The sequence below is a fragment of the Myxine glutinosa genome, chromosome 12 (assembly GCF_964187855.1).
Source record: "Myxine glutinosa chromosome 12, kmMyxGlut1.1, whole genome shotgun sequence".
NCBI classification, from domain to species: Eukaryota; Metazoa; Chordata; class Myxini; order Myxiniformes; family Myxinidae; genus Myxine; species Myxine glutinosa.
In genome coordinates, this window is record NC_136272.1 from 89,146,464 (window position 1) to 89,158,579 (window position 12,116).

At 43.6% G+C, this 12,116-nt stretch overlaps 2 protein-coding genes across 11 annotated transcripts in view; one reads left to right on the forward strand and one right to left on the reverse strand.

Annotated features, from left to right (window-relative positions):
* The window catches only part of LOC137437595 (beta-1,3-galactosyltransferase 2), a 38,251-nt gene extending 34,214 nt beyond the window's left edge, over window positions 1-4,037 (reverse strand). The window contains exon 1 of one of the 2 annotated variants that reach the window (XM_068132045.2): window positions 3,921-4,037. The gene's annotated coding sequence lies outside the window, so the exon portion shown is untranslated. The remainder of the gene's footprint in view (window positions 1-3,920) is intronic. The other variant, XM_068132046.2, reaches the window with a different exon arrangement.
* A 408-nt stretch (window positions 4,038-4,445) lies between these two features.
* MCM8 (minichromosome maintenance 8 homologous recombination repair factor) overlaps window positions 4,446-12,116 on the forward strand; it is a 112,532-nt gene continuing 104,861 nt past the window's right edge. For 3 of the 9 annotated variants that reach the window (XM_078766077.1, XM_068132057.2, XM_068132053.2), the window contains exons 1-2: window positions 4,506-4,640; window positions 4,746-5,377. Coding sequence is in view for 4 of the 9 variants with exons in the window: in XM_068132053.2 (XP_067988154.1) it covers window positions 5,362-5,377 (16 nt within the window). In the remaining 5 variants the exon portion in view is untranslated. Of the gene's footprint in view, window positions 4,641-4,745; window positions 5,378-5,551; window positions 5,686-12,116 lie in introns of all 9 variants that reach the window. The other 6 variants (XM_068132051.2, XM_078766079.1, XM_068132055.2 and 3 more) reach the window with 5 other exon arrangements.

Genomic DNA, 12,116 nt, shown 5'->3' on the forward strand with positions numbered 1-12,116 from the left:
AGGAAAGAAGGACATTCTTGGGGAAAATTCCAGGGTCAGATAAAAGTACCCTTCATATGGGATGTGCCATGTGGCAAACTATAGAAAAGAAGGGACATTATTGGGTAAAATGCTGGGGGCATAGAAAAGGCCCCTTTATATGGTATGTGCCATGTAGCAAACTATAGAAAAGAAGGGATATTCTTGGGTAAAATGCCAGGGGCATAGAAAAGGCCCCATTATATGGTATATGCCATGTAGCAAACTATAGAAAAGAAGGGACATTATTGGGTAAAATGCCACGAGCATAGAAAAGGCCCCTTTATATGGTATGTGCCATGTAGCAAACTATAGAAAAGAAGGGATATTCTTGGGTAAAATGCCAGGGGCATAGAAAAGGCCCCATTATATGGTATATGCCATGTGGCAAACTATAGAAAAGAAGGGACATTATTGGGTAAAATGCCAGGGGCATAGAAAAGGCCCCTTTATATGGTATGTGCCATGTAGCAAACTATAGAAAAGAAGGGACATTATTGGGTAAAATGCCACGAGCATAGAAAAGGCCCCTTTATGTGGTATGTGCCATGTAGCAAACTAAAGAAATGAAGGGACATTATTGGGTAAAATGCCACGAGCATAGAAAAGGCCCCTTTATATGGGATGTGCCATGTAGCAAACTATAGAAATGAAGGGACATTATTGGGTAAAATGCCACGAGCATAGAAAAGGCCCCTTTATATGGGATGTGCCATGTAGCAAACTATAGAAATGAAGGGACATTATTGGGTAAAATGCCACGAGCATAGAAAAGGCCCCTTTATGTGGTATGTGCCACGTAGCAAACTATAGAAATGAAGGGACATTATTGGGTAAAATGCCACGAGCATAGAAAAGGCCCCTTTATATGGTATGTGCCATGTAGCAAACTATAGAAAAGAAGGGACATTATTGGGTAAAATGCCACGAGCATAGAAAAGGCCCCTTTATATGGTATGTGCCATGTAGCAAACTATAGACACGAAGGGACATTCTTGGGGAAAATGCCACGAGCACAGAAAAGGCCCCATTATATGGTATGTGCCATGTAGCAAACTATAGACAAGAAGGGACATTCTTGGGGAAAATGCCACGAGCATAGAAAAGGCCCCTTTATATGGTATGTGCCATGTCGCAAACTATAGACAAGAAGGGACATTCTTGGGGAAAATGCCAGGGGCATAGAAAAGGCCCCTTTATATGGTATGTGCCGTGTAGCAAACTATAGAAAAGAAGGGACATTATTGGGTAAAATGCCACGAGCATAGAAAAGGCCCCTTTATATGGTATGTGCCATGTAGCAAACTATAGACAAGAAGGGACATTCTTGGGGAAAATGCCACGAGCATAGAAAAGGCCCCTTTATATGGTATGTGCCGTGTAGCAAACTATAGAAAAGAAGGGACATTATTGGGTAAAATGCCACGAGCATAGAAAAGGCCCCTTTATATGGTATGTGCCATGTAGCAAACTATAGAAAAGAAGGGACATTATTGGGTAAAATGCCACGAGCATAGAAAAGGCCCCTTTATGTGGTATGTGCCATGTAGCAAACTATAGAAAAGAAGGGACATTCCATATGCTTGTAGAAAATGCGTGTTTTTAGGAGGAACCAGGTAAGACTCTAGAAAAGTTCAAATATTGGGGCGCTAGATAGATTAAAACCTGTCATTAAGTAAAGTTTTTCGAACTGTATGAATCAAATTGGCACCCCTGTATATGAACTTTTCTCGAGCATTACTTGGTTCTTCCTAAGAACACAAGGGTAGTCCAGCATGCACACGAGATTTTTTGAATGTTCATTCTTTTCTGTTGTTTGGCATTTTCTACAAGCTCTATGGAATGTCCCTTCTTTTCTATATCATTTCTGTTTCAGATGAGCGGAAAACCTGTTTGTTACCTCCGACACCAAAGGTGGATGAAGGTTATGTCTTCACCCCTGTCTGCCTGTCTGTTTTTCTGTTTGTTTGTGAACAAGATATCTCAAAAAGTTGTGGATGGATTCGGACGAAATTTGGCTGAGATGTAGCGTATGTGACAAGGACGAAATGATTAGATTTTGGTGAAGATCCGGCTTCGGATCCGGCTACTAAAATAATTCCAAAGTGATTCTTCACCATTGAGAGACAGGGCCAAAAACGATACATAGCAGGATATCTCAAAAAGTTATTGGCGGATTTGGGCGAAACTTGGTGGAGAGGTTGTGTGTGTGAAAAGGAATAATCTATTCAATTTTGGTGAAGATCCGGATCCGCCTCGTATAATTTTTTAAGTGATTCTTTACCATTGAGTGAAATGGCCAACCAGGCGGAAGTTTGCTCTCTACTGAGTGCCGTTCTAGTTTAACTTGCATCTGAGGGACTGCACACACATTGATGAATCGCCCAGCCTGTGAATCACCAGAATGACAGTTTATAGCTGATTCGAGATTCAAGCGCAGGTCAGACAGCTTGGTTAGGCGAGTATGCGTACCTCGAGGCCATCCTGTCAGCCCATATAACAGTGTCAGGTAGTTAGGAATTGAGAAAGGTAGGGACGTTTCACTCAGAGAGGAGTTCTAATGCTTGGAATGTTTTCTCTGGAAAGGTGGTGGCAACAGAAACAGGAGATAGGTTGAAAGTGGAATTTGAAAGGTAGCGATCGAGAGACATTTCAGATTGAGGACAACATGAATACTTGCAAAATTGTGCAGGCTTAATGGGCTGAATGGCCGCATCCTGCATCGAAGTTCCTTGTGACGTTCAAAACCTCCATGCCAATGGAGACCGCTTTGGTCTCAGGTTAACAAGGAAATTTGATGCAGGTCAGAATGAGGCCATACGTCCAAGACCAGATTACATCAATCTGTCATGATAATTAATGACTTAATTTCATTGAGGGTGGGAAAAGTGTGGTCGGAACGCCCAGGGACATCACCAGTGTGTTAAAAGTAAAAACAAACAAAATTCTAATTGTTATTTATTTATTGGTGGGTGAAGGCGTTGTTCGGGTTGGGAATGTACAACACCGATCACAGACTATCCCTTGACTAGACCCTCTCATACACATCACATCAGCACAGATGTATACAAATACCCATCCATACTCAAGGTACCTGTCCTGCCAATATCCCTATACCCTTTCCAATGCTTCTAGGTAAGCCTACCTACCTAGTTCCAATTTAAACTTACCTACTGTTTCTGTTGCCATTACCTTTCCACGGAGACCATTCCATGCCTTAACTACTCGTTGGAGTGAAAGACCCCTACCTTGGTACCTGCAAATGGTCCTATTACTGTCTATTCTGCTGAAGAACTCTTATGCACTTATTTTGTCGATATTCTTCATGATCTTAAAGTCCTCAATCATGTATCGACTCGTAATCAATTCCTTTATAATGGATAAAGCCCTGTCTCCTTCAACCGCTCCTCATAGCTTTATTTATCTAGGCCTGGAATCAATTTAGTTGTCCTCCACTGTCCCATCTCTCTGACAGCTATATCTTTCCTCAGATGTAGTGACCAAAGCAGTATTGTTGATGAGCCCTCACCACATCCATGTGCAATATTAACAACACCTATTTTGATTGATCATTTACCCACTACGAATCCAACCTAAAACCCTGTTGGCTTTACCTATAGCTTCCTGGCACGGTGTTGTCTGTTTACCCCACATGGCTATTATACCTCCACCAGATCCTTCTCTCACGTGACCCGATGTTAAGAGCAATAATTCATTTTATCTTTGTTTTGTTTGTTTCTCATTGTATGCGATGAAAAATGTGTGAAATTATGGGGGGTAGAATCATAGAAGGGGACTGAAGAGGGGGTTTAACCAAAACCTTGAGATGACAAACTTATTTGAGTACTGTTCTCGCTTTGTATAATAACACAGACAGGTTGGTGCAGAAGTAGGGCACTTACCTCCAAACGGTGTATCCGGAGTTCAATTCTGAGACCCAACGACAACCTGTGGGTTGTGGAAATGGTGTCACACAAGCAAGACATTTCCTCATAAAGTGGCCCCTCCCTCCGAATGCCCATCTGCCAGCATCAGATAGCACTGCTCTGCGTCATTTCCGAGGTCAAGGTTTTTTTTAGCTGCGCTTTTATAAATTTTGCATGCTAAATTCAAAAATGTAACTCATTTTGCTCAATCAGGTCAGGTTTTTATTGTATACCAATTTTAAAAAAAATTTTAAAAATCGAAAATAATCGTTCTGAAATGAGCAAGTTAATTTTTTTTAAACAGACACGTTTTAGCCAAGTGTTACCCAAGCTCTATATAATAAACAGACACAACTTATTTCTAATTACGATTGTCTTTACTGTTTTTCATCATGCATAGAATGTGCCAGAATTACCCAAACAGGTTCTGCTATATCTGTGGCAAAGTCACTATGTCAGACCAGTAGTCAAACATCACACGTTTTGTGAGGAAAAGGTACCACGCCTACTTTGGAGTTAAACTTGGTGACAAGGCCAAAGACTTTGCCCCTCACGTATGCTGCAAAACATGCGTTGAAAGTCTGCAGCGCTGGAGCCACAATAAGCTGGAGTGTCTACCTTTTGGTGTCCCAATGGTGTGGAGGGAAGGAAGAGATCATACTACTGACTGTTACTTCTGTATGACAAACCTACAAGGTAAGTTAGTATGAATTTAGTATGGTTTTCATTTTATACTTACAAAAATATGCCTGACAATATATGGGATATGTCTTTATCTTATCTTTATCTGTTTCCTTTTAGGCATAAATCGAAAAAATAAGCAACACGCAAAGTATCCAGACGTGCCATCTGCCATAAAGCCAGTTCCTCATGGACCAGAAATTCCAATTCCAACACCGCCTGACAACTTTGATTCATCGTCCGACTCAGATGAAGAAATAGATGACGGTGACGTATCTGATACATATCAACCTACTGCCGAGACAAGTCAACCCAAACTCTTGAGCCAAGCTGAGTTGAACGATTTGACAAGAGATTTGTGCTTGTCCAAAGAATCTACTCAGTTGTTATGGTAACGTCTTTGCGAAAATCGTTTGTTAACTCCAGAAACAATATTCTTCTGGTATCGCAGCCGCGAAGAAGAGTTTCGAGAATATTTCACGTTGGACGAAGAAGCTTTGCTGGTTTACTGTAACAACGTCAACGGCCTCATTGCAGCTATGGGTTGAGCGTATGACCCCACAGAATGGCGGCTCTTCATGGACTCCTCAAGCAGAAGCTTGAAAGCAGTACTACTCTACAATGGTAACAAGGTTGCGTCTGTTCCGGTGGGTCACTCGGTGCAGATGACTGAAAGTTATAGTAACATGGAGCTTTTTCTACCTGCTTTGAAGTACAAACATCACAATTGGATGATATGCGGAGACCTAAAGGTATGTTGGTGTCAACCTAGGTACTTTTTAAAAGTAAAATCTAAGTAGGAAAAAGTGAAGTATTTTATATTTTAAATAATTTCCAATAATTTTAAATATTTGTATTTTTTGTAGCAATGTGATACCATACTCAGTAATGAGACCAGTAGTAGTTAATAAACTTCTTTTTTATAGGTTATAGCCCAAGTCCTGGGTCTACAAGGCAGCTACACCAAATACCCATGTTTTCTCTGTCTGTGGGACAGCTGAGCAGACAAGCAACACTACATAAAACACGACTGGCCAGCAAGACAAAGTCCTCCCTCCAGGTCTTTAAAATAGCTGTTCACCACCATCTCTTATCCTCCCCCATCCAAAACCTTGATCTTTTATACCCCCGTTAATTCACCCCACATACACTTTTTTGAACTCCCGACTTCTTTCCTTCCTGGAAGGTCGAGCAGTGTCCATGTGTTTTATACTTCGCCCCCCCCCCCCCACCGCCTTCCCATGCCTCCTCCGCCCAAGCCCTCTCCCTCCCACAGATCTCCCGATGTCCCTGTTCTCTGCTGTTATACTTGTGTGCTTCCCTCTCTCTGTCCATCTTGTCTCCCGCTCCCCTTATTGTATGTTTTGTGTGTCCGTTTTTTTTTGTGATTTATGTTAGCTCTTACACGAGCCTCGGTCTTGTATCCCCCCCCCCCACCCCCAAAAAAAATTAAAAATAAATAAAGAAATAATTTTTTTTTTTAATGTTCAATAAATAAATAAATAAAAGACCTGGCCTGGAACTAGGTTCGCACAACGTTCTGTCACACGCTCTCGTGAATCCGCAGAAGAATCTACTTCCGCCACTGCACATCAAGCTCAGACTAATGAAGAATTTCGTCAGAACACTCAACAAAGCAGGCCGAGCTTTCGCTTTCCTGAATCAGAAATTTCCACACGTCAGTGAGGGTAAACTGAAAGCAGGTATTTTTGACGGCCCCCAGATCAGGGAGCTAAGATGCTCAATTCGACGAAAGTCTGGAGGACAATGAGATCAATGCCTGGCTCACATTCAAGTCCATTGTCACGAATTTCCTGGGCAACCACCGAAGTCCAGAGTACGAACGTGTTGTCGAGGAGCTCCTGCAGAGCTTCCAGGCTCTTGGTGCATGCATGTCCATAAAGATGCATTTTCTCAGCTCGCATTTAGATTACTTTCCGGACAACTGCGGTGATGTCAGTGAGGAGCAAGGAGAGTGCTTCTACCAGGTTATTCGAGTGATGGAGAGAGGTACCTGGGATGTGAACATTATCGCAGACTACTGCTGGTGCCTCAAGAGAGACGTTCCAGCTGTGGAACACACTCGTGTACCATTCTTTATATACTTTGTACATTTTCTGTCAATTTAAGTCTGTTTAAAAAAAATTAACTTGCTAATTTCATAACGATTATTTTCGAATTATCTTCTTTTTTTTTACAATTGAGATAGCATAAAAACCTGACCTGATTGAGCAAAATGAGTTACATTTTTGAATTCAGCACGCAAAACTTATAAAAGAACAACTTTTAAAAACCTTTACCTCAGGATTTTGTTTTTTCAAACGCAGACCAGTGTAATGGGAAAGTTCTCGGTTCTACACGTTGCATTATCTGCCACTTTGTATGTGTGATGAAGTAATCTCTTGTGTTCAACTTTGCTTTTTATATTATAATTTTTCTGTATGTTTGGATTAATTTGAAGCAACTTTTTTTTTTTTTTTTACAATATTTTTTCTCTCTGAGGAGCGTTTCTGTATTTCAGGGTTGGATAGATAGACAGACATCATCAGCCCAAAATGTATATAAGAAACACCCGCTCCCTTAGGGAGCAGCCTGGGCAGGGGGTCTTGTGGAGGGGAGGTGGGGGGGGGGGGGGTAGAAATTCATTATTTCATTATGAGGAAAAAAACATGCAGTCGCATTGATTAGAGGCCTGCATTCAGGCCTTGGCTACCTCAGCTTCATGTAGTCAGTGACAAACATGACACAATTCTGACAATGGAAACTCGACTGAATGGGTTTTTTCTCAACTCCCTCCTCCATGCCGAGCTCTGCAAGCCTGTGTCTATTTTCCCTCATATTTCGCAAGTGTTCACAATCGGAATGACAAACTGGGTTTTCAACACAAAATCAATACAATTGTTTGCATTCGTTGTGTTGAAAAAAATAACAATTCACTGTGACAACTGGTACCACATGTTGGCTAACGAAGCTGCGTCTAACGTCAAACTTGAAAGTGAAGAATGCTATTTTGCTGCATAGCATACCTCATATCATCTTGAGTATCAGATTTATTACCTTGATCCTTGTCTTTCTTCCTGACTTTACTGCCAGAAGCGTTTTTGTTTGTAGTTAAGTGATACTTTGTGCCTCCCTGAAATATACTTTGCCCAGGCTTGTTTTAACTGAGGATAATGACCTGACTGAACATGGGTTGCTGTATTGTCATGGTTTACACCAATCATAATACAAACATTTCTTTTGTACAAATTTATTTGTAATACAGGTGATACTATTTATTGGTAATTTATTTGTAATCAAAAAAGGTCCAAGTGGTCTAAAGCTCAAAATGATCATGTGTCCAAGCTGGACTAATAGGTCTAAAGCATATTATGGGTCTTTGGAGTCTCAAGGGTCTTTGTGGTCTTTAAAAGTCTTTGGGGGTATTTTGGGTCTTCTGGTTATTTAGGGTCTTTTGGATCCTTCTAGTATTTTGGGTACTCTGAGCCTTCAGGGTCTTTTGGGTCCTTGAGGCCTTTTGAGTCTTCAGGGTCTTTTGCGTCTTTAAGGGGTGTCAGAGTATTGAGGGGTCTTGGTGGTATTAAGGGTCTCATGGGACTTAAAGGGTCTTCAAAGGTCTAAGGAGTCTCAGAAGTCTAAAGGGTCGAAAGGTATTTTCCAGCAAAACGCAATGAATAGTCGTACAGAATTAATAGACAGGAAGCAACCAATATTTAAACAGTGCGTATAGTTTGCTCCATTACAACTAGACTAGTGGGGTCACCCGTGGGAAACCCACGGACATGGACGTGTGACATTTGGACATCTTGAGTTTGATGCTGCACATTCAGTTTTACAACATCGTTACTGGCAATTTATGAGATCCACAAATGATGTAATCTACACAATGTATTTACTTCTGATAACATGTGAATGCAGGTGCGTGCACATGGGAAATACAGTTTGAAATGTGTTATTACATCTCATGTAAAATGTGACTTCAAGAGTTCAAATCCTCTCCCTCCCCGCCCCCATCCCTCCCGCATCACGCACACTGCACCAGGGAGTGGATCACCCACAGGGGAGTCGGTCACACACACACACACACACACACACACACACACACACACACACACACACACACACACACACACACACACACACACATATATAAGAATAATAATAATGCATTTATTTTATATAGCGCTTTTCAGGGAGCCCAAAGACGCTTTGACAGAGTGCAAAACATAATGCATAGCAAAACATAAAAACAATTGCAAAAAAAGAAGAATCAATAGGGATTGGCAAAGGCAAATTGGCAAACCAAATCAAATTCAAAGCACAAAGGAGGGAGAAGGAGAGGAGATAGTCAGGGGTTAGATGCTGTGGGTTAAATGTTGAATGCAGTGTTGAACAGGTGGGTCTTGAGTGATGTTTTGAATGTGGTGAGTGAGGAGGAGTCTCTGATGGTGTGAGGTAGTGAGTTCCAGAGGGTGGGAGCAGTGATGGAGAAGGCCCTGTCCCCCCAGGATCTAAATTTGGTCCGGATGGGGGGGGGGGGGGGTCAGCAGGTTGGTACCAGCAGAGCGGAGGTTGCGGGTGGGAGTGTGTCTGGAGAGGAGGTCAGCCAGGTAGGATGGGGCCAGGTTATGGAGGGCTTTGTAGGTCAAGAGGAGGATTTTGTACTGGATTCTCTGGGAGATGGGGAGCCAGTGAAGCTTGTAAAGGACGGGGGTAATGTGGTCACAGGTCCGGGAATGGGTGAGTAGACGGGCAGCGGAGTTCTGAATGTATTGGAGTTTATTGGTGATTGTTGAGGGTGAACCATAAAGGAGGCTATTGCAGTAGTCCAGACGGGAGGTGATGAAGGCGTGGATGAGGGTTTCTGCAGCCACGGAGGAGAGGGATGGACGGAGACGGGCGATGTTTTTCAGGTGAAAGAAGGCTGTCTTTGTGATCTGTTTAGTGTATTTGTCGAAGGAAAGGGTATATATATATATATATATATATATATATACAGTAGTGACCCCTAATTCCGAACGCCCCTCATCTCGAACTACTCTAATTCCGAACCGTAAATTCGAGAAAATTTTGTCCCTAATTCCGAATGTATTTCTATAACCGAACGTGGAGGGCAAACGTGAAAGCATGGGCTACCAGGCAGTTCTTCACTGAGTGGATTCATGAGTAGTTTGCCCCTTCTGTGAAGGCTTATCTTGAGGAGAAGAGTCGCCAACACCAGGCAACTTTGGAGAGGTGGTTCTCTAAAGAAAGCAAGCCTAGTGAGCCCCAACCCTCTACACGTGGTGTTAAGAGACAAAGAGAGCAAACACCAGAAGCACAGTCATCTGATGTTAGCTTGGAAGGTGCCTCACCTTCCAAGCAATAAAACCCTCTCCCTCCTTCCTCCTCTCCGGCTTCCACATGCACCATCAGAACTCTCCACTAAGGTAAATGCAGTTATTTTCATGTTAGTACATTTATTTCTTGTTTTTATTATTATTATTATTTGATATTTAGGGCATTTACTCATCTCATTTTACCTTGAATCATGTGTATTTGCAGTTAACAGTGTCTTGATAATGGGTTTTTGGGGTCCAGGAACGGATTAATTCACTTTCCATTATTTCTTATGAGGAAAATAGTTTCTAATTCCGAACTTTTCCCAATCCGAACTGCCGCTGGAACGAATTAAATTCGGATTTAGAGGTCCCACTGTATACAGTATATATTGTTGCGGATATGAGGACTGTATTTTTTTGATTGTGTTGTATTGTGGTAAATTGGTGATGAATATTGCTTGAGTCTGCGCCTCCTGCCTCCGGAGCTGTGTAAAGGTCAAAAGGGCGTCCCATAATTAGTCCACAAGCATACACGTCAGCCAATCATAGATTTACCCCTGTTCGATAGTTATATCGTATTCTGTGTTTTAGGGTAAGGCTGTGTCTCCCATTAATAGAAGTACTCCATTGCACCAAGTGAAAGAGATAGATTCCCTTCATTCCCACTCCCAAAACCTCCATTCCCCCTTTCGTCGATTGGAAACTACCTCCGCTCCAACAATTGCCGCCATTGACCACGAGGCAGGGTCGGAGAAGAAAGGCGTGTCTCCACCTCGTCATAGAGGGGAGGAGTGAGCCAGCCCCACTCGACCAACCATGAGCCAGGGGTTTGGCTAGAGGGGGCGGAGGAAAGAAACATCGAGGAGGTTCGCGAAGGTTGAGGGGTGGGGCCTATATAACCCACGGCAGGGCGTTTCCCAAGGCAGAAGAGAGATGAGCTTTTACAGGCAGACGGGAGATGAGCTTTCACCGAGAGACGAGAGGGAGTCCAAGAGTTGAGTCCGAAAGAAGTCCAGGGTTGAACTGCAGCTCGAGCCACTGAAACTGCATTTACTGCAGCTGGAGCCACTGAAACTGCATTTACTGCAGCTGGAGCCACCGAAACTGCAGCCACAGCAGCGTGAGGCCTGGACGGCAGTTTGGAGCAGGGCCGCGAAGGAGCGGCGGCTGCCCACGAGTCGATCAGCTGCAGAACTAGTTGGACATCCCTATCCCGCAAGCCATCCATCTCCCGCCAGTCCTATCATCATTCCCCGCGTAAGTCTGTCCTTGTTTGTTCTGTCCCTGGGTTAATTAAGACTGTAGGTAAGCTAGCGTTGCACTGTGTATCTAATCTCGTCTGTAAATAAACATGACTACTTTCTTCTTGATTATATGTGTAACTAATAAATCCACTTACTCTTCTGTACGTCTTCTTCCTCTTTGTATTCGGTCGTTTTAGAGTTTTCCCGATTGAATAGCGGTGGCGCGATCCGGCCAAAGTTTGGGGCAAATCGGGTATTAGTCGGGGAATAACTGTTCGGTCGCAGTAATACCAACCACTCGGTAAATAACATCTTTAACCGCGTCCGTAACAATATATATATATATATATATATATATATATATATATATATATATATATATATATATATATATATACATATATATATATATGAAGCGCGGTGCTGCGCGCGCTAAGGCTTACGAAAGGAGCAAGCGGACAACGCGGTTCATACAAAAGAGTCTTTATTCAAAGCACTCAAACTGCAGCACTGAGCTGCTCGGGGCTGCGCACCCCGTGTATATCCTGAGGCCACGCCTCTCTCCCCGGCGTGGCCCACCCCCACTTGGTGTGCGGGGTGATGTCACCACGTCAGTGCTTTCGTGTCCGCCACACGCGCCCCCCCAGAACCCCCGCGCACCTGAAGGGACAGTTTGCGGGGCAAACGGATGACCCGGCCGAAGTGCCCCCTGGCGACTGGCGGCGTCCGGGATGCAGGGATGCCATCTGGGATGCTTCCGGCTGCCCCTGGGATGGGTGCAGGACCGGGGGGGCGGCGTGGCGGCGGGCCTGGGCGGTGCCGGGGGTCCGCCCGCAGCGGGGCGGCCCCGACGCGGGGGGTCGGGCCACTGGCGGTGGATGGTCCACGTCGAGGTGGGCCGGCTTGAGGCGGTCCACAGAAACACG